Here is a 26723-nt window from a genome sequence, read left to right as displayed (position 1 = left end):
GTCCACCTCCAGGTTTTCCCAGTGGCTTTGGACTGACTGCACCTCAAAGCTGGTCTTGGAGTGGAAAACCAGAAACCCTGGCAATTCCCATGGCACGCGTCTAACTTAAGCCCCTAGTGAAACTATGGCATTTAGACATTTTAAAAGATTTAAGATGGGAGCCATGATCAATGTCCTTAGGCAACTTCTGCTCTCACTCAGCACCATCCACTGAGAACAGAATTTGGTTCTGCGGGCCCATACCTGAGCGTCTGCAATCAGACTAACACCGCTGACTTCGCCAGAGCTTGTACCTGGACACAAGCGAGCGCTGGGTTGTTTCAGCTGCTGCTGCTATGCCAGTGCAGACCTATGGATGGACTGTCCCACTTGGGGTTAGGAAGAGCCGCTTTTAGTTCAGCTGAAACCTGTTCCTAACCAGTTCAGTATCCCACTTTCAGTGACACGCAGGGGCAGTAGACTGAGCTTTAAGCAAAATCATAACAAACCCCTTTAAACCAAAATTAGAGCCTCCTGTGGCCTTTGATCTCTTATAACTGGACCCGTTCAAGGTCCAGGAATCAGCAGCCTTTCCGAGGCAGCATGCCGAAACGTGACCTTTTGATCTCTATGAACAGTCCAAGTGCTGATGATTTTTAAGTCACTAATAGTCCTACTGACAATAGCTTGATTAATAAATAAATGCAGGTGCAGAGCTTTCCTGTTCAGGGGGTGGTTGGTAGCACTAGCGGGTCTCTTATGAATCCACAGATGGCCTGGCTTTGAGTAAGCTCCCAGCTGCATGAGGGAGGAGGGCCAGAGCTGAGTTTTCATGGTGATGAAAATCGGCTCTGTGCCACTCTGGGCACCTGTGCCAGGGCTTGCTGACCCCTGAAGTAGTCAAAGCAGTGCCACGCGGCATGAAGGCTGCCCTGATTTATACCAGCAGGGGGTCTGATTTTCTGCATATCATACCAAACCAACTGGATCCACTTGTGTCACTGGGACAAGGAAAGTGAAGAGAGGGCACACAGCAGATGCCACACAGCTGGGTTGTGGGACAGTGCTGCATACAGGTGTGTGTCATAGAATCAGAGGCCTTGGGCTGGAAGGGACCTCAAGAGGTCGTTGAGTCCAGACCCCTGTCCAAAGCAGGATCAACCCCAACTAAGTCATCCCAGTCAGGACTTTGTCAAGCCGGGACTTCAAACCTCTAGGGATGGAGATTCCACCGCCTCTCTAGGTAACACATTCCAGTGCTTCACCAGACTCTTACTGAAATCATTTTTCCTAATATCCAACTGACTTCTCCCCCTTGTAACTTGAGACCATTGGTCCTTTTTCGGCCATCCCTCACTTCTGAGAACAGCCTCTCTCCATCCTCTTTAGAGCCCCCCCCTTCAGGAAGTTGAAGGCTGCTATCAAACAGCCCCTCACTCTTCTCTTCTGCAAGCTAAATAAGACCAAATCCCTCAGCCTCTCCTCATAGGTTGTGTGCTCCAGCCCCTTCATCACTTTGGTTGCCCTCCGCTGTACCCTCTCCAATGCATCTATATTATACTGGGGGGCCCAGAACTGGACACAATACTCCAGATGTGACCCCACCAGTGCAGAGGAGAGGGGAATAACAACTTCTCTAGATCTGCTGGAAATACTCCTCCTAATGCAGCCCAACTTGCCATTTGCCTTCTTGTCATCTCGATCCTTTCAAATGGGCTCTATTCTTCCACCCTCTTAGCTGTCTCCATCCCCCTTCCGGCTGTGCTACTTGTCATTCATTCCCACCTGTCTCCAGCCCCTTCCTCTCTTCCATTGGCAGCTGGGCTCAAGTGCCACAAAGGGAAAGAGGTGTAAGAACTCCACTCCCTCTTGTAACTAGACCCAGTCCTGCCCTGCCTCGTGTTCTCCCACTGCACATGCACAGAGGGTGCAGGAGATGGGGAGGCAAAGACGAGCAGGCTGGCCAGTGAGAACGGGCCCCACCCTGCCCCTGCCAGAAAGGACTGGGCCAGGCACAGGGCTGGAGAGACCACCACCCATGGTATTTAAGCAGGGAAGTGCTGCAGGCAAAAGCGCTATTAAATATTGCAGAGCGCTAGGCAATCAGTGGAAAAGTCACTGAATAATTTACCCTGCCTTGTCCCTCCATTGGCGTCTGCCCTGAGATTCTAACCCAGCCTGCAACACAGGCACGTGTATGGCCCAGTGGCACAGGAGAGCCAGGAGGAGGAGGAGATGCTAAGTAAGAAAGTGGAGGCATGCCAGAGGGAGACAGCCCTGATCCACTGCGCATGGGACTGGGGTCATTCCTAGGGGTCCCACTAATTTTTTCCATCCATGGGTGGAACTAATTTTGTTATGTGCACCAAGTCATGTGTGGCTGTACACCACCAGCAGAAACACAGGCTGCTGGCTGTGGGGGGTTGTGAGCATCTGCTAATCAGCTGGGCAGCACCTGAATCTCTCCTGGGCGGCCACTGAAACGCTCAGCTTATGGGGTACACTGGCTGGGGATCATGCCTGACTCCAGTGAAGAGAGAGGGCAGGAGCCCATAGCAATAAGTAGAAGCTAGCAAATAAGCTCGGGGGTCAGGTGCATGATGCAACCAGCGACTATGAACTGCACGGTCCTGTGCCTCTCCCCCAGGTTTGTGCAGCAGAGTGAAACATGCAACAGCCACAGAGCACGCAGCCAGCCTGATCCCTGATTCCAGCACGTGGCTGCAGCTTCACCCCTCCCTCCAGCCAGGGCTGCACAGAGACGGGCTCTCCAGCCCCATTCGCATGCTGGCTGACAGGTGATTCAATTCCCCCTTTAATTACCAAACATTAGGAAAAATCAAATTACACAGCAGCAGGCTGGAAAGTCTCCAGCGGGGAGGAGGCGTGTTCCAGGCATGCAGGGAGGCAGGTCGGCTCAACCTCCCGAGCTGCTGGAGTAAGACATCTGTTCCTGCCAGTGCAACCTCTGAACTTGGCACTGCCAGGTGACTGAGTGCCCCCTGGGCAGGCAACCAGACACTGCCACACAGCTGACGATGATGCTCTGTCCTTGATGCCCAGCACTACCCCTTTCTCCCCAGCCTCGATCCCTGCATACTAGCATCCTTCCACTGAAACACGCCACCTAAGGACCTTCCCTCTAAATTTTTTCATCCATGCACGGAATAAATTTTGTTATGTGCACCCAGGCATGAGCAGATGTCCACTAGCAGTAGAAACACACGCTGCCGGCTGTGGGCACTCTGGTAACCCCCTGGGTGGCCACCCAACTGCTCAGCTGACAGGGAACACTGCTCCCAAATCCTTCCCAAACCTTTTTGCTCTGAGTTGTGTGGTTGGGCTGGGATTGCACCACTTTCTGAACCTCCTATGCTTTTCACTGAGACAGGGAGCCGGCTCTAGGAGCTAGGGAAGGGGTCACACAGCTGACAGAGCTGATTGGCCAGGGTCGTGTCACAGATGCTCAGTGTCCCTGTGGCTCTGTGGAGCGTGGCTTTTAACAAAAATATAATACTGCCATCCAGACGCGGGTTGCAAGTAATGAAATCCCTGCCATAGGAAGGGTGAGTTATAAATGTGCCTTTATGTTTAATGAGAAACAACTGGGTGGGAGTGCGGAAATTCTCTTCCCAACAGTACATCCAAGGCTCCATTAAGTCGGACCCAGTAACTTCACTGAGCTCTGGGGCAGGTCCCCCAAGTTACCTGTGCAGCGCTGGAAGCCTTGGAGATGGGTACAGATGATGTGACAAGCCAGGGGAAGAGGAGAGGGCAGAGGCGTAGACGCTGGAGGGCCTGGCTGTAAGAGCTTAGATAGGCAGCGAGGGCAGAGGCTGAGTGGTGCAGAGTGCTCCCAACATTGCTGGAAGATACAAGCCTTCAGCACCTCTCTGGACCAAGCCCCCCACATGCCTTGGTGCTCATAACAAAATTTATTCCATCCACGTATAGGGAGAATTAGAGGGAACCCTGGTTGGGGCAGCTAACATCTACCTTTTCGCTTGGGGGTTTGCATCTGTTGTTCTTCCCAGCCAGAGTACAGGATCCATTCCTCAGTGTGTGTGAACTGATGTCATTCTACTGAGGCCAATGAATGGAGCTTGGCCAAATGACACCTGGACATCTGGCTGTAAAATGGCTTTCCCCGAGGCTTTTTTATCCCACGTCACACTCTTTGGCATCTGTCCCTTGACTAGCCCCTCTCACAATGAAGCGCCAAGCTCAAACAGGGCCTTGCTGTGCTCCCACAATCCTCATACAAATAACTAATTTAGCCTTTCCTTGAATTACACCACTTTGTAGATTAAACACCGGGGCATAGGCCAATTTTTCAGTGGGGGTACATGGTGCCGCTGCCTTAACGTCAATGGAGCTATGCTGATTTACATCAGCAGGGCAGCTGGCCCATAAAGAAAAAGCAAACTGCTGAAGTATGAATCATTACTGAACAGTAGCAAGGGGACATCCCCTACCTCATTTATGCTTCTGTACATCTGGAGCAATCCCAATGGATGGCAAGGTAATTCCTCCAGTGTAACAGAACTCAGTCTGACCAGCAGTGAGTATCAAGCTGCTGTTGCACAAAGAAATACATTTTCCAGTGTGTGTGTGTGTGTGTGTGTACACCCTTGAGTGTTAATAGGATGTAATTACCCACTTTGCACACACCCTTTGCATGGTTAAATGTTTACAAACCCCTGTTTAATGGTGCTTGCCATTTACACAGCAAGGTAAACCCCGGAGTCCTCAGCGCAGAAGCGAGCAAGCATGAATGTCATGTTTTCAGACATTTCTATTAAGGAGCAAAAAAGAAACTTTGGTCGTTTGCATCTTTGATGTAAACGGCTTTAAAACCATGGATTGCCCACATTTACATAATGTTTGCTGATTAATAAATGAGACACTTGTACAAATCAGGGGTAAATCGCTGTGAATCATTAGGCTCTGTAAACAATGTAAACCGCTGTATGTCATCTTGATTTGCCTGCTGCAGCTCACTATTGCAATATGTTCTTAAGGGACTCAAGCTGGGCTGCCAAAAAGTGAGCCCCCTCCCCAAACCAGCAGCCTCTTGGGGAAATGTGGATCAAAATGACTAGCCCAAGCTCACACAGAGTCAATGGCAAAGTCAGGTACAGACCCCTGATTCCCAGATTGGAGCATTCTCCATTAGTCTCCACTGCCCTCATTACAAGTATGTACCACATACACCAATCAACAATGCAGGAGAGATGGCATGATTAGGATGAGATTAATTCCTGTGCTGGGGGCCTTGAAGCATCTGCAGCTCCCCCTGTTGTCCCAGAGCCAACACTGTGATGCAGCCTGTAAAACACAGGCTGCCGGGGCCAATCAACAACAATGATCCTCCAGTTTGCCCCTCCCCCTAACCCGTTCTCCTCTCACCTGATGTCGTCCTCGTTGGCAAAGATGATGACGGCCCGGGCGTGGGAGGTCTCCAGGAGCCGGCGAATGATCTTATCGAACTCTCCTGCCTTGGGCTCCCGAGGAATCTTGACCGACTGAGCCACGCACACTCCCCCTGCAAAGATATAGCGTGTTTAGAGAGACCGTCGAACCACAGGCCCTACTCAATTGCCCAACACCTGATCCGTACGATGGGGGAAACACAACTGCTGGGGAGAAAGGAGGATTTGATGTTGGGTCCCACCTGCTTGACACGTCTCTGAACACTGATAAGCCCCAGAAGGGGGCAAACTGCAGCTGCTTCTGCTGGCAACAGCAGCATGCACGAATGGCACACAGTGCAGCACTGCAGCATATGGAATTTGCCCATCATATTGTGCCTACGTGCACGCCAATTATTTATAACCCCAGGAAAACAGCACAAGACCGGTGTGAGGCCCTCATATATGGCTAGGGGCAGCAAATGTCCACCTGCTCCATACTGCAGCCACACCTCGAGGCTCTGGTCAGAACCAGCCTGCTATTTTACTGGGAGGTCCACAAACACATAGCAAGAGACTGGCCAGGCCTGTAGGAACAAAGGCCTGCATGGGACCTAGGTAAATAATAGTGTTAAGTTAAGTTGGGATGTTAGCGTGAGGCCAAAAAGAGACTAAAATCCTGAGAAAGAAGAATTCATAGACTCAGAGAACACTGGAACTGGTCACGAGGTCATCAAGGCCAGTCCCCTGCCCTCTTGGCAGGACCAAGCACCATCTAGACCATCCCTGGTAGATATCTATCTAACCTGTTCTTAAAATATCTCCAGTGATGGAAATTCTACAATCACCCTAGGCAATTTATTCCACTACTTAACCATACTGAGAGTTATGAATTTTTCCTAACATCCAATCTGAAAAACCAACCTGGGATACAGAGATGGGAATGTGACTTGAGTGCTCGTAAAATCTGAGCGTATGTAGCTCATCTACAGAGATGAGAAGGGTGGAGAACCTGAATGGGAAATTACCTATTGTAATGTGAATACCACTCCAGGTGTGCGTTTAGTCCTTAGTTCACAGTGTCAAATTTGCATATGAATTCCAGCTCAGCTGTCTCTTCTCTCATTGCAATCTGGTTTTGAAGTTTCTTTGCCTGAGAACAGCTTGTCTTGATGTTTTGGTGGTAGCCAGTAACAAGTGGCCTCTGAGCCTAATCAAGGAACGTGCATGTAGACATCAAAGTGCAGTAAAGCTTCACAAACTCCTTAGGATAATTATTTCCAACACTGTTCCCCAAAGCTCACCACCTTAGCAAACCAGGCAGATGACAATGAGGGGAGGGCGGTACAGCCACCTCCGTGTTATGGACATAGAACTGAAGATGTGGAGAAATTAAGTGATTTGCCCCAGGTCCCCCAGCGAGCCAAAGACTGAGCTCAGACCTCTTCTCCTACCCTGTGTCTGGGCTGTACACTCTAAGCTCACTGGGGCCAGGGGACGTTCTGTGGGGGAGGGGTCACATGACACCTGGCTCCACAGGGCCAGGATCTCACATGAACCTCTATGTGTCACTGGAATAAACAACACTCATAGTGCCATCGTCACCATTTGAGCTCTGTCTCAGCCAGAAGGGCCCATGGAGGACACTGCTCCTTCTGCATCATGGGCTGACTTCTGTTGGCTCCAATGGACCCCTACTGCACCAAATATATTTGCTCAGTGCATTCTTCCCTCCTATGGGCCAGGCCCTGGAAGAGACAGAATTTCCCCTTATTTCCACACCTCACTTTGATTTGTATCACCACCTCCATGTCAAGGTGTTCCCTCTGATCAGCCATCTGGAGAGCTAATCTATCCCATCCACTTATTCCTTTTAACATCTGTCATATCCAGCCAGAACCACTCTGCTACCCTCTTGGTCTTAATTCTTCAGCAGTTCCCACCTCTGGCATCTCCCCCAGCCCTTCCTCTACACTCCCCCTTTCCATACTCTCAGATCTCAGAGCAGCACTCCTCACCCCGCCCTTGCTTTGCCACTCATTTTTGTGTCCCACACAGCTTTCAGATAAGCCCATCAGTTTTGAATCTCTCATGTTGTGCCCTGGCCTGCTTCTTGCACCTGTGCATGTAAACTCGGGTTTATCACCCTCGGGCTTTCTGACCTTTCGCCTAGAGCTTGGCCCCTTAAGTTCCAAGCTCCCCATCCTTCCAGAAATAAGCATCGCCAGTTTAGCTCCTCTGTTCACTCATGAGCCAAACAGGTACCATTCTGTTACATAATGCCTCTGGAGTATGATGGCAATGGGGTCAGTAGAAATACAGGTTGAACCTCTTTAACCCAGCACCCTCAGGACCTGACAGGTCCCACACAAGGGAGTTTGCCAGACCACAGGAGGTCAATATTGTCTAGCTCAGCATTACCAACATGTCCACTGCTTACTGGGCTCTTAGAAGACATTCAGGGATAAATTAGAGCTAAATAACAACACAGAACACTGAGATCCAGGACTGGTGGCTGGAAACAAACTGTATGGGACCACAGAAAACTTGGCAACACTCACGGTAAGTGGTCGTCCAGACAACTAAAATCATGACAGATTGCAGATGTTGCCAAACGAGAGAGTTTCAGATTAGAGGGGGGTTCAACCTGTATATCATAATTTTTCCATTATACGTATGTGTTGTGATAGCATGTCAGCATCCCAGTCATGAATCAGGACCCTGTTGCACACAGTGCTGTACAAACAGAACCAAAACCTTGCCATCTAAGTAATGGGCAAATTCATCTTTGGTGCCACCCATGGACTTCCATAACAGACGGGGGCTGGTTTATAATCTGCAGTTATGCCAGATAGACTATAGAGGGCTTTCCACCCTCACACTCCAGGCTCCTGTTTGGGCCAGGAGGAAATTCAACAAGAGTCAATGCCCATTCAAGGCACTGAAATAAATGGTGGCAAGTTTGGAAAAGCTGGCCCTCATCGTGGGTGCAGAATATCCAGCCCTTAGGAACACTGGGTGAAATCCAGTCCAGCACAAGACCCAAGTCCTTGGAGTTTATGGAGTGCAAGGCCCCAGAGTGGAGCCTCCATGCAAGGGTGCAATTCTCACCTTGCAAGAATTTCATCATCTTCTCCTATGGCATCTGGCGGCATTTGTGGTAATAGACAGGTGAGAGGCAGTGTTCCCTGTAAGCCGAGTGCTTGGGCAGCCACCCAGGAGATATTCAGGTGCTGCCCAGCTGGTCAGCAGAGCACCCGCAGCCGCTCACAGGCAGCAGTGCATATTTCTATGGTGGTGCACATGTGCACATAAAATTTATTCTGCCCATGCATGGATAAAACCTCAGAGGGAACAATGGCAGCAGTGCCAGCTGGTACACTGGTCTATTTTGTAAAAGCAGCTCCTCCACTCTTGATGGCCAAGATGGGAGCTCTCTGCAACCTCCTCACTGAGACAATCTGGGGGCATTTGAAAAAACAGCTAATTAAAAGTTTAAAAAGAGGGAAAGCTGGCTGACTAACCAACCTCACTCCTGTCTGATGGGCTTTAACCCTGCAGGCCGGCCAGCCGTGGCCCTGCCAAAAGCCAGCAGCTCCTCGCTGCAACTTTTTGGCAGGCAGCAGAGGAAAAAAAAACTGAAAAAAAGAGCTAGGAGAGAAAATTAAACAAGCCAGGACCTTCCGGACATAATTGATGGTCTCAATTTGCATAGTAAATGACATTGCCGTCTGCTAAAGGATCCTCCGCTTAAGCAAAGGTCAGAGTAATTAGCACACAACTGCCATTGCAGAGAGATTTCCCAGAACTCCTGCCACGCAGAGAGGACAACCTCCTCCTGCAGAGGAGACTCTGGCAGCTGTGCTGTGGGCCATTGGCAGCAGAGGGACAGCAGCAGGCTGTGGGTGGCAAAGGAATTCTTGAACCGGAGCATTCCTCTATCTGGCAGTGGGAGCTCCCCGAGCCAGATCCTCAGGTGGTAGAAATCAGCACATCTTCACTCATGAGCCCCAGCTGACCAGCTTGTGCCTTGGCTCAAGCCTGCAGCATGAGATTGGACCAGCAATATTAGTATTTGAATTGAAGAAGCCTGGGCACACCAAGGAGAGACTAGAGTAGATAAAGTCTTGATGGCACTGTTCCCTCTAAGGTGAGCACTTGGGCAGCCAGCCAGGAGAGATTCGAATGCTGCCCAGCTGATTGGCAGAGTGTCCACAGCCGGCAGCCTGTGCTTCTGCTGGTGGTGCACATCCACATACCTTAGTGCACACAATAAAATTTATTCTGCACATGGATGGAAAAAGAGGAACACTGCTTGGGGACTGTGGGTATTACCTGAGTATCAGAGGGAACAACAGAGCCCAGTCCTTATCCAGCACTTGTAGCAGTAGCTTTCATAGGTCTTCACAAAGGAGACTGCTATCTTTATCCCTCTTTTGCAGATGGGGAAACTGAGGCACCAAGCAGGGAAATAACTTGCCCAAGGTTATCTAGTGTGCCAGTAGCAGAGCCCAGAATATAACTCGGGTCCCTTGAGCCCCAGGCCAGTGCACTATCCACTAGGCACACTGCCTCCGAGAATACCCTGTCCTCCTCCGGCAGCTTTCATCTGGAGGCCCCAGAGTGCTTTGCAACTGGGTGAATTCATTCCGGTGCCATAGGCCTGTGCATCACTTTGGGCCCACAAGAGGGATTAAGTGGCCTTTTAGCAGTTCTGACACTTCTTGTTAGTCCTGTGCAGAGAGGACTAAGTCCACATGAACCTTCACAACCCACTTTTCACACACACACGTGCACACACACACACGCACACCCTGCTCCCACAAGGTAGAAAAGGCTCATGCTCTCCATTTTACTGATCGGGAAACTGAGTCACAGGGACAGCATGCGAACAGCCCAGTCTCCCACACTGAATCAGGGCCACTGGACTACACCTCCAGCCACAGACAGTACAAGAGAAGGCTGGGACCCGGGGAAGAAGAGCAGGTGATGCCTTATAAAACCTTATCCCATTGTGTTCCCTTTCTCCCCCTGGGGACAGGAGGGGCTCTGATCTCACGGGCAGCCCAGGGGGGCCCCATCTATATTGTCCCATGATTCCCATTGGATCCAAACATGCCAATAGCCCTAATGAGCCCTCTTGAGCTGGGCACATGCACAGGGCTAAGAATCTCCTCTACTCCCCTTCACCAGCTCTTCCCTCTTTCTCTACCTGTTGCTACCTTGGGCTGACCCAGATCCTGCCACCACCCAGGGACCTCTCCCCTTGCTTCCTATGGGTGCTGGATCAGACCTTTTGGTTAGTGAATGGAGATGGGGTCACCTCACCTCTCCTTAATTCTGTCCATTCTCTCTTCGTCTTCTGTTGCATCTCTGTCCCTAGCCCCCTTCTTGCCCCACCCCTGGCTCAGCATCCCCCTCTCCAGCAATAAAGCCCTTTGCAAAGTGCTCATGCGCTTGCTGGCTGTAATTGCAAGAGAAATGGCATCTCCATGACAAGAGGCGCCCATGAAGGGGAAAGGTTAATGGGGAGCAGCTCATGAATAACCATGAGCAGGAAGCCAGGCACAGGCCATTCACAAGGCACAACAGGCAATGCCCCATAGGCACCGAGCGCAGCTCTTTTTCCGAAGGTGGATTCACAGCTGCCCCGCCTTTTGCCATTCAGCTAGCTTGGATGCTTCTAAGGTGCCTCCCCCTTTGGGTGCTAAGCACTGTCTTGCTCCTGAAGTTATATTGTGGCTCCTCCTAGACCAGGCACCACCTTGAGTCTTCATGCCATGTACACTGCCGCAAACACCCCACAGAGGTGCAGCCAGTGCTTAGTAACTCAAAGACCAAGCATGCCGGAGAGGGGAGGGTGACTAGTTTCAGGTTGGAAGCATCTGTGGAGCTTTTCCTTAAAGATCATGTAGCCTACCCTCCAGCAGCCTGTGCCCCGAGCAGAGCATGATGGCCAGCATTCCCTGTAAGCTGAGTGCTTGGGCAGCAGCCCAGGAGTGATTCAGGTGCCTTCCAGCTGATGAGCAGAGTACCCACAGCTGGCCGCATGTGTTATTATTGGTGGTGCACATCTATACATGCCTTGGTGCACATAAAATTTATTCCACCTCTGGATGGAAAAATTAGAGGGAACCCTGTACTGTACATGTACATCCATGCAAGTGAGTGAGAGCCACCTCTTCACACTTGGGAGAAAACGACTAGTTGTACATATGCGAGACTGACAACAGGCCCCTGGGCACATCTGAGCACATGACCCTGCTGTACACAGGTTGGCCTTCGTGCATGTGTGTCAGTGCACAGCTGGGTTTCTGTATTTGTCTCATCCTGTCTTCTAGGGCACAGGTTGATCTCTGCATGTGTGCGCACTGATGGGAGAGGAACACGCCCCATTAGCGCATGTAGCACAGACCCAGGTAGTGGGATGAGATCTGGCTCTATCAGTAAGTCCCTGGGGTAGGTAGGAATGGAGAATCTAGCTCAGACAGGAATCCCTCAGAAGCCCCTAAGTAACTCTGTATCCCGTCCCCCGGATGCATTGTTGGCCAGAAGGCTCTGCAGCAAGAGGCCATGGTGAACAAGCGAGCGCTGTGCTTTTCCACAGCTTCCTACTCCATTACTGGGGCAAAATGAGCCTCAGAGAGGTTTCTCCCTCCCATTCATGGCAGGCTGCTAGCAGGGACCAGAACAGATCAGGCATCTTTCCACAGCATGTGGTGAAAATTGCCAATTCAAACAACCCAGAACTCTATGGAAAGGATCAGTCCCAATGGATGTCCTATGACAAAAGCAACATTTTGTGGGGGGTGAAATGTTTTGAAATTGTCAAGAGGGATTCAAATGTCAATGTTTGGGCTTCCAGCTCAAACCCAAAGTTAATTTATAATTCAGAGTTTACAACAGTTTGACAGTGATACAAAATGTTCCACCGTTATCTAAATGAAACATTTCTATTGACTCAAAGCCAAGACTTGTGTTTGGGAAATTTTTCAAGACTTTGATTATTCCTCCCGAATCTGTTTTTTTTTTTTTTAAATTCAAAAATATTTTGTGGGCTGTGAACACAGTTCTCCACCCAGCTCTGCCAGGGACCATGCTAACTGAGCTGGGCAGCGTCAGAGACAGGAACCCACCAGCTGCTTCTGTCATTCCCACCTCCCTCAGCCTTAGTCCCTGCTGAAAAAGAGGCACAGCTCCAAGGCCCAGGAGAGGACTTGAGCTGCTAGCATCAGCCTCATGGGTGCAGCAGAGAAGGACAAATTCCACCCTCATTCTAGCTTTCCTGGGACAGGTTACACTCACTGGGGTGGAGCCTCCTGCTGGTCTGTGTGGGAATCAACTCGCTTCAGCACCAGAAAGCCCTCTTCTGGCTGTCTCTCACCCACCATTACCTGCCCTTTCCATCACCATTTGCAGGGTACACCCTTTCTTTAGCCTTTCCACAGCCATGCCCCCGTCCAGGAGTTCTTCCCTCCCAGGGAAACCAGTTGCCCATAAGCCCACCACTTGTCTCACTGATCCACTGCCATTCTTCATAGAGTGACAAGCTGCAGCCTGAAGTAGACACTCATCATCAGAGGGGGGGGGGGCTACTGCCTAGTCCTATTCCTAGATGTCCCTATGAAGCCCTAGGACCTCCTCAGGCCCCTCTATCAGGCCTTCAGCCTGGGAGTGAGTCAGGCCAGAGTTACCCTGATTTTCTGCAACGCTGCTCTGTCCAAGGCTGCATCCCCTCTATAGACAACCCCTTCTCTCCCCATAGCTGAAGAGACTGAGCTCCCTCTGCTTGGAGGAGCCCTTTCTATACCACCCCAACTGCCCCATCATCCTTTCCATCACTCGCCTCAAATGCGCCGTGCTTCCAATATAAAGTATCTCCCACACTGCTGGCAACCCACTACAAACTGGATTATCTCCATGTCTTGCAGGAAGAGCTTCCCAAACTATCAGGCCCAGCAAGGTCTGAGCTGCTGCCCTAGCAACAAAGCAAGTGACTGCTAGTCTGGGGTGACCTTCCAAAGGTTTGTAAGCCCCCCACACTCCGTGACATCTGGGAGATAAGGCCCAGAGGGGGTCCCCAAACTGGGACCCTGGACATCCTTTGTCCCTCTCCAGCCAGACAATACTGACTGCCCCCAACAGCCCAGTTCTGATTCAAACCAGCCAGGCCTCTCCTCCCTCCTTTGCCCTGTTTCCCCAGGGAAGAAAGGTGTCACCTGCTTGCCTCGGTTACAAAGGGCAGGAACTTCCATTGTCTATGTCTGAGAAGACACCACACTGAAACTCCCTTTACTGCTATGCACTGATGCTGTACTTAAGGAAACCGAGGCGCTCGCCTGGTGTTACTCGAGGGCATCAGGAACCACATTAAGCCTAACCAGGGGAATAAAAGCCTCGCACACTCCTCTTCAGTCACACCCTATCCAACACAACCACACATACACATCTGCACAGACCCATGCGCTGTAGCCCACAAAAACGGCAATTGCACTGCCTGTGCTGTCCTCCCAAATAGCTTTGGAAAGCGAGTTGGTCAAATATTTTTCCACGTACACACACAGCTCCAAGACATGGAGGGAACCTCCAGCATGGAACTCAAACCCAACACCCCATGCTGGAGTCTCCAATCCAAGTCAATCCAATCAAATTCTTTGCAACAAGGGTGGTCTATGTTTGTACAGCCCCTAGCGCAATGGGCACTGACTACAGGACTGGGGCCAGCAGACTGTTGCAGTACTCCCAGTATACTATCACCGTCTATACGGTTTTGCGCTGCTGTCATTCCTTGGATTCCAAGGGATTATTCTGGATTTCCACTGATCAGACCAAAGAAAAAGAAAAACCCACGCATGGATTGTCACATAATGCTGCCTCTGCCCCACGGTCAAACCAGAGCCCCTCCCTGAACCCACATTCCAACCGTAAGTGCATCCCACAGCCAGCGGCAAGGGCCCAAACAGGAAGATTCCACCTGCAGCTGGGTGAGGAAAGAGGAGGGGTCTTTTATCTCCGTCACAGATTACAGGATTTACATGCTTAACTCCCCTGGGTGGCTTCGGAGTTTTCCACCTCTGAATATAAAACAGCTGGGCTGGAGAAGGGCGGGGGTCATGGGGAGGGAACATGTTTGCAGGGACAAATCTACACAGGTATTACCAGCAGACACACAGCTCCCTAGATGTTGGCAGCTTTCTCTTCATTCTCTCCCTGCCCTCCCCCACCCCCACACACACACATGCCATAGCTCATCATGCATGTTAAACACCTGTGGAATGCAGGGGAGATGCACTCAACTGGACCAGAATCATAGCACAAAAGACCTGTCTATCAATCAGTTGGTCTTCGTGGGACCTAGAAGCACAGGTAGAGCTCAGGACGGCACTGTGTGAAGTGATCCGAGATAGGAACCACCCTTCGCTGTAGTTCCGTGGATTTCAAAGCGAAAGGCAGTTCCTGGTCCAAAGTGCTCCCATCTAGCTGCACAAGACAAAGTGCATTCTTCAGTCAAGGAAACAAGCCACTTCCTTCCCTGATGGCCTTTGTATCTTTTCTCAGAAGACACCGACACACCAAGGGGGACACACCCGCTAGCGACATGCTTCACCCATCCACCTACTTGCTTTGCAACCTTATACCTTATATGCATGGCATCCCAGAGACACTTATCCACTGACTTGAAAAATCCACCCCACCTCCATCAGGGACGAGGTGGCTTGTGTTTGTTATGTATCTCCTTCACTGTGTTAACCAACCCTGTATTCCCCCACAACCCAACCCTGATCCCCCAATTCATGCCTTAGTTTTTAATTTGTACCTTGTCTCTCTATCTCTGAAACATTCACTTTAATAAAATCTTTTTAACTTCATTTTACAAAATGAGAAAACTGAGGCCCAGAGATATGGAGTGTCACAGCCATGGTCCCATGGGGCATTTGTGGCGGAGCCAAGAGCTGAGGCCAGCTGTCTTGATCCTAAGGGTCCATCTACATTGGAGACGGGTGTCTGTTCCAACTCTGATAGCTGCACCAACACTCACTTTAATTGAGTGAATGTGATACATGACCGCCACAGCCCCACCACTATTTTCACTATCAAGGATCTCAGACAGAATTGTATTTGGGCAGCTAGCCCAAGCTGCCACCTTACGCCACTGCAGGGACGCTCCTACTTCCATCAAAGCTAGCAGAGTTATAGCTGCCTGAGCCAGAAATCACACCTCCTCTTGCAGTAACTCCTACGTCCAGCGTCTAAACCACAAGCCTCTTCCTCCTGTCTCTGCAGCAGAGTTTATATGCTTCTAATGCTGCCAGGTACAGGCTATTTTTATGGGAGGATACTGTGCCAAATTCATGCTTTCTTCCCATATGAGGAGGCAGACGGATGAAGGGAAGGAAGTTGGATAAACAGATTCCAGCAAAGGCAGGCGGACCAGCAAAACCAGACAGACAGCACATGGCAGTGTCAACAGAGCCAGGCTGATCCACAAAACAATGACTAGCCACCGGGCGTGGGTGCTGAGCTCCCTGCCCAGTCTGGGGCTACCACCTGCTTTGCCAGCAGAGACACTGGCTCTTTAAAGTGCCGCTGCAGCTTAATTACTGTTTCCATGGCAATCAAGGGAGAGAATCCGACATCAGGAGCAGTTTGCAAACATCAGAACCTTTCATAAAGTCCCAGCGCCCACGTGCAATTGCACTTGGAGGTACACACTCGTGTTTACACACCGCTATTAGCATACATTCGTAAGTACGCATGCCCAAAGCCAGGTGTTTGCCTGCACAAAGGCAAACACCAGCACACCCAATGCTACCTGAACACAAAAGACTGTGCACTCGGGGCACAGAGCCATGCCCTTCTCTGAAAGGTAGGTCACCACAGGATGTCCCTGGAGACCCAGACATTTCCCCTCTGCATAGGGCCTGTGTGTTTTAGGTATCCCACCCTGACTGGTCTGGGCAGGGCTAGGGATGTTATAGGTTAATCAGTAGGGGCTGGAGCAGCCTCCCACCCAGCACAGGCAGGACATTGCTCCAGTCCCACACAGCTGCCAGAGGGGGGTGCTCCCATGTGGCCTGAGCAGCCCTCATGGGCAGTGGCCTGGGAGGTGCTCCAACCCAGCCAGGCCCCATTTAATTGGTTAATGGGTTAAATCATTTAACCCATTAACCGGGATTTTACATCCCTAGGGCAAGGCTGTTTTGGGCTCTATCACCCTGGCCACTTGTGATAGGGAGCAAGGATAGTGGGGCAGGGTTCCCTGTAAGCTGAGTGCTTGGGCAGCTGTCCAGGAGAGATTCAGGTGACACCCAGCTGATTGGTGGGGCGCCCGCAGCCGGCAGTGTATGTTTCTGTTGGTGGTGCACATCCACACATGCATCAGTGCATGCAAAATTTATTCTACACATGGACATTAAGCATTAGAGGGAACAGTGGTGAGGAAAATCTGTGCAGCGGCCCTGGGGGCGCTGATGTGACATCCAAATGGCAACATCTGAGGGATACAGTTTACAACACGGCCTTGTCAGTGTTTGGAAGAAGAGCTAGAAACACGAACGGCTGGTTGGAAGCTAACTCCGATGAGATGATTCCAGTCATTGAAAAGAAGCGTGCTGCACTCCTGGAGTACAAACGCTCACCGAGCCAGAGTACCCAGCAAGCACTTAGAGCGGCCAGAAGAACAGTACAGCAGACAGCCAGGCGCTGTGCCAACAACCACTGGCTCCAGCTATGCAGCAGCATCCAGACCTGTGCTGACTTTGGTAATCTCAGAGGAATGTACGAGGGTATGAAGAAGGCATTAGGACCCACCCAGAACAAGATGGCACCTCTGAAATCCAAATCTGGTGAAGTCATCGCTGACAAAGCCAAACAGATGGAGTGCCGGGTTGAGCACTACTCCGAGCTGTACTCACGCGAGAACGTTGTGGTTGACGCAGCCCTCGATGCCGTCGAGCTCCTACCAGTAATGGACGAACTGGATCAGGAACCGACTGCGGATGAATTGAAGAGAGCCATCGACAGCATTGCAGCAGGAAAGGCCCCTGGCCGGGGTGGTATACCACCAGAGGTAATCAAGTGTGCCGCAGACACACTCGTGGAACCCCTACATGAGCTACTGTGCCTGTGCTGGAAAGAGGGTGAGGTTCTACACGATATGCGTGACACTAACATTGTAACCTTGTATAAGAACAAAGGAGACAGAAGCGACTGCAACAACTACCGTGGAATCTCCCTCCTAAGCGTCACTGGTAAACCGTTCGCTCGCGTCATCCTTGGCAGACTCCAGAAGATTCCTGAGAGGGTGTACCCCGAATGACAGTGCGGATTCCGTGCAGAGAGGTCTACCGTTGATATGGTCTTCTCTCTAAGGCAGCTGCAGGAGAAGTGCAGGGAGCAGAGAAAGCCACTCTACATAGCCTTCATCGACCTGACCAAGGCCTTTGACTTTGTCAGCAGGGATGGTCTGTTCAAACTGCTCCACAAGATAGGCTGTCCTCCACGGTTACTCAAGATGATCCAGTCATTCCACGAAGACATGAGAGGAACCATCCAATATGATGGCGCATTATCGGATGCTTTCAGAATCAGGAGCGGCGTCAAACAAGGATGCGTGCTTGCTCCGACATTGTTCGGGATCTTCTTCGCACTCCTCCTGAAGCATGCCTTTGGATCTTCAACAGAGGGCATCTTGCTGCACACAAGATCTGATGGGAAACTGTTTAACCTTGCAAGGCTGAAAGCTAAGTTTAAGGTGCGGGAAGTCCTCATCAGAGACATGCTGTTCGCAGACGATGCTGCTGTAGTGTCTCACACAGAAGACCAGCTTCAAAAACTGCTGGATCGGTTCTCCAAAGCGTGCAAGGACTTTGGGCTTACCATCAGCCTAAAGAAGACAAACGTACTCGGTCAGGATGTTGCTGAATCCCCATCAATCAGCACTGACAACTATACGTTAGAGGTCGTCCATGAGTTTGTTTACCTTGGGTTCACCATCACTGACACCCTGTCGTTGGACACTGAGCTAAATAGGAGGATCGGAAAAGCGGCCACAACTCTGTCCAGACTCAGCAAGAGAGTGTGGAATAACAACAAGCTGTACACTCACACCAAAATGGAAGTCTACAGAGCCTGCATCCTCAGCACCCTCCTTTATGGCAGAGAGACTTGGACCCTGTATGCCCGCCAGGAAAAGAGGCTGAACGTCTTCCACTTGCGCTGCTTCAGGCGCATCCTTGGAATATCATGGAAGGACAGAGTGACCAACACCGCCGTCCTCGAGCAAGCTGGAATCCCAGCCACGCACACCCTCCTCAGGCAGCGTCGGCTCCGCTGGCTTGGCCACGTCCACAGGATGAGTGATGGAAGGATTCCAGAAGACATCCTGTATGGTGAGCTAGCCTCTGGCAAAAGACCTCCCGGATGCCCCCAGTTGCACTACAAAGATGTCTGCAAGAGAGACCTCAGAAAGGTAGACATCGAGCTGGACAACTGGGAAGAACTAGCAGACGACCGCAGCAGATGGAGGCAGGGGTTACACAAGGGCCTTCAGAAGGGCGAGATGAAGATCAGACAGCTAGCAGAGGAGAAGCGAGCGCACAGAAAGCACACTAAGGACTTGCCAGATACCCACCACATCTGCAAGAGATGCAGCAAGGACTGTCACTCTTGTGTGGGCCTTCATAGTCACAGTAGACGCTGTAAATGAAGTCCTCAATTGAAACTATAAAGGGCGCGATCCGTAGTCTATGCAGACTGAAGGATGCCTGCTACTACTGGTGAGGAGCTGCATGGTTGAGTGACCAAAACCTATCCTGGCTCAATAACTATCACCCCACCCCATCACCATGACAGACTGAGTTTCTCCCAGAGCCAGTTGCTCCAGACGAGGAGATGGAGCATTGCCGCATCCCCATCTCCCCAAGGGATTAAGAGGCAGAGCCCACAAATCAGGGCCTATTGCTAGGGAAAAGTTGGTGCCTTACAGCTGATCACTGGATGCAAAAAGACTGAGCACTTGCAGGATGAGGCTATAGGACAAACAAGCATCATCGGCTGCATCCCATAAGCCCTGTGAGCTGGAACCTCGCCAGAAGCCAACCCCTCCCTCCTTCGGCAGAACACTGGAGACCTAAGGGACTTCTAATCTTCATCAGCATGTTACTCCGTTCACTTCTAACGCCCCAGCTGTCACACGCACTACCGGGCACACACTCGCATTCCACCCCAGCTAGTGCTGCCCTGACCATGCTGTTTACAGCAGTGCTTGACAGAGATCCAAGGAAGAGCGTGAGATTTTTCCACCCCATCACACTCTTCCCTCTGTGGAGCCCAGCTAGGCTCAGCCTCAGAGTGGCTCAGACCACCGCATGCAAGTCTCATTAATAGGGAATGGGGGGGCGGGTTTCCAATCCTGCTGCTGCCAAATTAGGAAAGGCTAATAAGTAACCAAACCAGAGGGGTTTTTAAACAAAACCCCACCGGGTGACTAGAGAACGCAGCATGTGCTTTACTCTGGATGCTGCAGCTCAGGCTCCCAAGGGCAGGCAAGGTAAGTGTCCAAAATAACAACCCTTGTGTCAGATCGCTACCTGCTCCAAAACACTCCATGTGTCAGTTTCACCCACCCACCATCAGCTGCCACCCGAGCTAGGTCAGCTGGAGTGAGCATCCGTGGAAGGAGCCCTGACGAGGAGATGTTTAGCTGGAGAGGGGCCACGTTCCCTCAGAGAAGGATGACACGGGGGAATGAAAGCACAAACAGGTAGGAGGCAGCGGAGCCTGCTGAAGGTGTGGAGTGAGACTGCCGCGACTGGCACAGGAGGGCTCATAGGAGTTGGGGAATGAAGGGTTTACTGAGTCCCTGAGAGCAGAAGGAGAAAAGCCACCTGAGAGCTGCAGAGCAGGAGGTGGGTGCGGCCGAGTGGGCGAGAGGAACAGAGTGACTCACAGGGCTGAGTGCTGCAAACAATGCAGCAGAGCAGTTGGGGAAGCAGCGGTGACCGCAGGGAAGCAGGCCAGCGGTGCCAGAGGGTGCACAGGAAGGACAAAGCCATGCAGAAGCAATCAGAGCCAGGGAAGGGGACAGATTTTGGAGTTGGCTGCTGATCAGTTGAAGGGCCAAGGTGTAATTGGAAGCCCTGTGCAGGGGTTAGGAGCTGGGATAGTAGCAAATGGTCTAACAGAATCCACAATCCATCCCGGGGCTTCCTTACGCCACAGCAGGGCCTGTCCTTCTGGGTCTGTCTTAGCTGCAGTTAACAAGGGACATCAGCACCAGGCTCTGAAAAGCCCGGTGAGTCTAGCCCAGATACAAGCATCCACACTGCAAAGCCCCACCTGCGTTACTCTGTGCCCACTGGTACGGTGCCCCTCTATGTACCTGGGGGGAGGCCCCATTGTTCTCACGCTGACTTACTTTCTCTCACCGGAGAACTTGTCTGACCTGCAGGGGAATGGTGGCACTATCAGCTCTCAAGAGGTTTCCTGCATCGTCTCTGCAAAGTGGGCAGATGTCAGCATCATTTAAACTCCAATCCAGGTTTGAAACTGCATCCTCACTGGATCAGACAGCCCAGGCTTAAGCACCTCCACCCTCCCAGCCCACTGTGTTTCTGGGTGAAGAGTAGTGGGATTAAGGTAAAAGATGGATAAAAGAGCCTGGGTTAACTCTAAGTGAATCATAGACCCAGAAGGGACCTCGAGAAGTCATTGATTCCAGTTCCCTGCCCTCACAGCAGGACCAAGCACCATCTAGAATCTCTAGATCCCTAACAGGTGTCTAACTTGCCCTTAACTATCTCCAGTGATGGAGATTCCATCACCTCCCTAGGCAATTTATTCCAGCGTTTAACCACCCGACAGGTAGGAAGTTTTTCCTAATGTCCAACCCAAACCTCCCTTTGCTTCTTGTCCTATCCTCAGAGATTAAGGAGAGTATTTTCTCTCTCTCCTACTTGTAATACCCTTTTGGGCATTTGAAAGCTGTTATGTCCCCTCAGTCATCACTTTTCCAACCTACGCAAACCCCATTCTTTCAGTCTCCCCTCATAGGTCATGCTTTTTGCACCTTCCATCCTTTTCATTGCTCTTTTCTGAGCTTTTCTGGGACAGGGTGAGGCAAGGCCACGTCTCCAGCAAGGGGCTGTACAGCACGGCCTGCCCCATCACACAAAGCTTGCGATACAATCACAAAAGCTGCCAGTGGTCTCACCATTGCCCTCATGTTCTGTCATGGAAAGGATGAATCTAAGTTCCTGATTTAACACCTCTAACACTTGTTACTTACTGTGCCTTTATCATGTCTCCTAGAAGCTCACCTGTCCCCATCTGATCAGCCTGCCTCCACATGGCACCATGCTTAGAAACTTGCTTAAGTGGCTGCAACATCTACCCCTGAATGGGTAGAAGACATAATGTTTCCAGATTTTTTAATAAAGTTTAATTAGAGATCTTCACATAATATTACTTGGAAAATTAATTTAAAATTGACTGGGGCACATGAGTATCATCCCAAAGGCTGGAAATCAGCAGAAGGAATGTAAACATTTTAATGCTGCACAGCATTGTAGCGAGCTGAGAGAGATATCCCGTGGGGCAAATGCAAGAGGCAGGTGCTAGGCCTGCTTTTATTTAACTTCTTTATTAATGACCTGGAAAAAGCGGCAAACAGCGGGCTAATGAAGTTTGCAGCTGAGATTAAATAGAGAGGGACTGTGAAACCCGGTGAGGACAGAGGAACAAAAGGAAGCGAGGGAGTTTGCTGAATTGGCAGGACACAACCTGAAATAAAATGCAAGCTCTTCCGCCTCGGAGAAATGCGAACAAATAGAAAAATGATCCATGGATACATAGATTTTTATGGCCAGCGGGGACCATTACATCATTTTACCTGCCCGTCTGTGTAATATAGCCAGAGAATTTCATCCAGCTATTCATGGAGCAATTTCAAATTGGAAGGAGATGCTTGGACAGCTGTAGTGCCCCCCACAGCCTAGGGGTGAGAGTGGCCAGCACGTTAGATGGGAATTCGGAATTCTGTACAGCTGGGAAACACCAAAGGGGCAAAAGATCACATCCTGGGATGCCTGGGCAAGCCTTGATCCTGGCAACATGCCCTGAGAGCCGCTCAGCAAACGAAGGAACAAACTAGAAATTAGTAAGTAAATGGTGCAGGGCAGGACGTCCCACTTGGAAGAGACTTGATCCTCTGACCTCAGCAGTGCAATTCGTGATGGCCACCGAGCATGGGTTGGAATATTAAAGGTCACTGTTCCAACCCATCCCTTCCACCAGTACACCCCATAGAGGGATGCGTTCCTGCCCCTTATTATCCCAGGCTCCCTTTTCCACGGGACCAATGAAAAGAGGCTACAGCCAGGGCTGGAACCTGCCCCCATGCACACCTGGGATTACATGGGGATAGAGTCTGGTCCCTGCAGTAGCTTTTACACAGTGCAAATGGGCCAGAAAGAACACTCAGGGAATTCCTCCACGATAGGAAATGAGGGAGGGGGGTGACATCTGGCCCTACCCTACCCCTCCTCAGAGCCCCTGAGGTAGGAATATACCAGGACTATACCAAGGGGGGCAGAATAGGGACAGGAGGAGCACCAATCCATGCTCCGGTCTAGCCCGGAGCAGTTAAAGCAGCCCAAGGGATCTCTGGCTGGGACAAGGGCTGCAGGTGGGGCTCTGCTCCCAGCCCCACCAGCAAAGAGGCATAGCCAAAGTGCAGCCCATGATGGTTGTTCACTGCTGCCCAAATGGGATCAAAGGGCAGAAAAGGTCGAGCAGCCCTGGGGCTGCTCTAACTTACCCCAGGAGATGGGCAGCCTAGAATATGAGCAGGACAAAAGTGACTTCAGGGTGTTACCCTCAGCCCTTTCCCCAAGCACAGCAATGGAGAAAGAGGCCCTGCATTTTTAAGACAAACAGCACACTCCCTCTAGCAGGGCAGGTGAAGACAAGGGCTCCATTCAGGCCCACATCTTAGCACGATATCGTCAAATAAACCACCATACAGGTTCACACTCAGCTGATCCAACCTCCCTGCCTGCCCCGCATGGAGGCCCAGAAAAGCAGCAAGTGCCCTCCAGCTGAACTGCTGCAAAGCATGGGGAAGAGGAGGTTGCAGCACGTTGCAGGGCTCTCTAAATATAGCTGCTGCTGCTGCTCAAGCAAAATTAACACAGAGGCTGCGGCGGGGTCAGGAGTGGAAATCTGACTCCTGCTGTCAGGCACCTGTTGGCTGCTGTGATCCCTCCCAGACAGGAGACTCCTAAAAGAGATGCTGCTCTTCTGGAAAGGACTGAAATTCCTTTCCTCTCCTGAGGCCAGGTGGGCCGGGAACCAGCTGCTCGCTCTGCCTGGCTTCATTACCATGCCATTAGCCAGCCAGAATGTGTGCGCCACTGCCCCCTGCTGGAAGGAACCTGAGCCGCTCCACTGCATCCCCTAGGCCCGGCAGTGCTTCCCCCCCACCCCGCCAAAGAGATTCTCTTTGGGCATACACAGAAAGTGGGTGTGAGCTCACAGAGTCACAGATTAAGGCCAAAAGGGGCCACTCAATCACGCAGTCTCACCTTCTGCATTCTGCAGCCACTAACGGCACCCACAAAACACAACAGCCAAGATTAGAGCCAAGCCTAGCAGCCCTAAGGAGTTAAACTGTTGCATGCTGCAGGCAGAGCTCGGGGGAGTGAGGTGCACAGAACTGACTAAATGGGAGCAGCCCAGACAGTTCTAGCACTTGACCCATGCCCCAGACTGCAGAGCAGCCTGCCTGTAAGCTGTGCACTGTGCAGCCACTTAGGAGAGATTCCAATGCCTCCCAGCCGATTGTCAGAGTGCTCTCAGCTAGGCTGTGTGTTTCCATTGGTGGTGCACAGTCACACATACCTCAGTGTGCATAAAATTTATTCCACAGATGGATGGAAAAAAATCCGCCCCAGATAGAAGAGATTAGAGAGAACGGCAAACCCCCAGCCCCACCCTAGTCATATCTAATCAGTTCCAGCCACTGATGTCACCAATTTTATAGGGACAGTTGCAATATTTGGAGCTTTTTCTTATATAGTCACCTATGACCGATCCCACCCCCAGCCCAGTTTTTCACCCTTGCTGTCTGGTCACCCTAGCGAGCAGCCTGGTACCTGCCCTGTTCCTGGGAGGAGGAGAAGTTCATATTAAAAGATCCAGGAGTCAAGCCCACAATTGACACCTGCCCCAGAGCAGGGAGCAAAGGAATCCAGCCATGTGCGAACGGTGCTGGGCCCAGAGGCCTATGCAAAAGAAAGAGATTACATAAGAACAGCCACACTGGGTCAGACCAAAGGTCCATCTAGCCCAGTATCCTGTCTGCCGACAGTGGCCAGAGGGAGTGAACAGAGCAGTTAACCCTCCCCATCACTCACTCTTGTGTTACGGGAACAAGTAAATAACTTTTCCTTATTCACTTTCTCAACACCAACTGTGATTCTATAGACCTCTCTCCTAGTCCCCCTTAGTAGCCTCTTGCCCAGGCACGTTGTGGGTGCACTCAGAGCCCAGTGACCTCTTTGGAGGAGCAGAACAGCTAATTCCATGGACAGACTGGCAACCCGTCATGACACGGGGCAGGATGGAGGAGTAGGACATCCTTGCTTATGTCAGCTGGTCTCTGGCTGCAAGTGATCGGACTGAACGTTGCCATCTGGAGGCCTCTCCCTTTAGCCATGCTCTGCAGGGCACCAGGCCTTGGGGCTCATGCACTCCCAAGTGGCAGCCAGAGTCCTTTAAAGCAGGGAAGCTGGGATGCAGCCTGCCTTGTAAGCTGGAGGTCTGATAGCAGAGAGCTGGGGGCACAGGGATGGAAGCAGGAGGGGCTGGCCCAAGGAGCCAGGAAGAGCAGGCTTCCTGCTTCCCAGCTGCAGAAACAGGAGAGCTCCATGCCTAGAGGCCAGAGCCACCCCATCCATAGGCCAAGGTGGGGGGTTGCCCTGGGCTCCGTGCTTTCGAGGGCCCCATGGTGGCTTCCCCAACCATCCTATGGATGGGAGGGAGGAGGATGACCTGGGGTAGGGTGCAGCGGAGGTGGCAGCCAGCAGCAGGGGATTGCCTCTCCTCGCACTCACTGTGCACGCAGGGCCAGCAGCAGCCTGCTCCGCTGTGCAGTGCCCTGCTTCTCCAGGAGAGTAGGAAGCCTCTGCCGGCTCAGCAGGCCAGGAAGCCAGCTGTTGCTCATGCCGTGTGGCGAGTGCAGGGAGATGGGGGTCAGGGAATGAGGGGATATGACCCCGTTACTGCCGTCCACCACTGCCATGCCCCGCCCCAGGTAGTCCCGAGCCTGGCTGGTCAGGGAGGAGGTAAGGGGACAGGGTGGCAGTGTTGAGGGGGAGGTTTCTGGGGCGCTGCACTCTGAGGCACTGGGAGGTTTTCTCTAGGCCCTGTCCCTGCTCAGGACTTGTCAAGCCTTTGTTAATGCTTCATAAACCTGCTCCGAGGCAAGCACCATGGCCCGATACCTGAGTGTGTGGGATTGATTCCCTGCTGGCACATCACTCAGCCAAGGCTCCTCAAAGGCCCCTTCAGCCTCCCGGCCGCAGCGAAACACACGTCACACGTCCTGTCCAACCAACCATTGGCGAGAACTGTGTGGGGAGAGCTTTGCCTACTACCATACCCTGCAATTGCCTGGCCCGTGCCACACCCACAGTGCCCGACGTCCAAGCACCCTGTAACACCCAGGCAGCGCAGGGCTGTCTGTGCAAACACGAGTGACTAGCTGCTCGGTCTGGGACTCGGAACAGAAAGGGTTAATTTCTGCTAGCTTCCCAGACTTGGGAAATGACCCAGAACAGCCAGAAGCTATTGACTGGCTGGCTGGCGGAACAGAGAATTAGTATTAAAGAAATCTCTGAGTTTCCGCCTTGGTGGCGGAGGAGGGACTTTCATGAAGTGGTGCTGAACCCATGCGATATGCTGAAAAACTCAAGGCCGTGCAGCCGTGCAATGCCTGCTCAAGGGGAAGCAGGGGGCTTGGTGATTCTGCTGAGATGGGAAGGGCTCAGAAAGGCCAACTCCAAATACCCTGCAGTGGAAATGCTCCTCCGCAGGGGGAAGAAACCCGCGACATGGAACTCGTGCAGAACGGGGGACGGATGTAGCTGAAGCTCAGGCTCAGTTTGCCAGAAGGTCAAGGGCCATTTGCAGAATGGGTTGCTGGCTCTTGCAGGTGGTCTTGAATCTGGGCTTTATCTAAATCTGAGTCTGCAGCCGTGGGCCATGGAAGTCACACGGGAGCAGGCAGACTCAACAAGTCCTTCCTGCTGGATCTATCCCAGGAACTGCCCG

General features: G+C 51.6%; 1 protein-coding gene across 1 annotated transcript in view; it reads right to left on the bottom strand.

Moving 5' to 3' along the window:
• GRM4 (glutamate metabotropic receptor 4) overlaps window positions 1-26723 on the bottom strand; it is a 175380-nt gene that overhangs the window by 65170 nt on the left and 83487 nt on the right. Inside the window, exon 3 of the mRNA XM_074977251.1 lies at window positions 5389-5524. Within this exon, the coding sequence (XP_074833352.1) occupies window positions 5389-5524 (136 nt within the window). The remainder of the gene's footprint in view (window positions 1-5388; window positions 5525-26723) is intronic.

The sequence above is a fragment of the Carettochelys insculpta genome, chromosome 26 (assembly GCF_033958435.1).
Source record: "Carettochelys insculpta isolate YL-2023 chromosome 26, ASM3395843v1, whole genome shotgun sequence".
In the NCBI taxonomy this organism is placed as follows: Eukaryota; Metazoa; Chordata; order Testudines; family Carettochelyidae; genus Carettochelys; species Carettochelys insculpta.
Note: the sequence above shows the minus strand (reverse complement) of the source record. Positions and strands in the feature narration are given on the sequence as shown.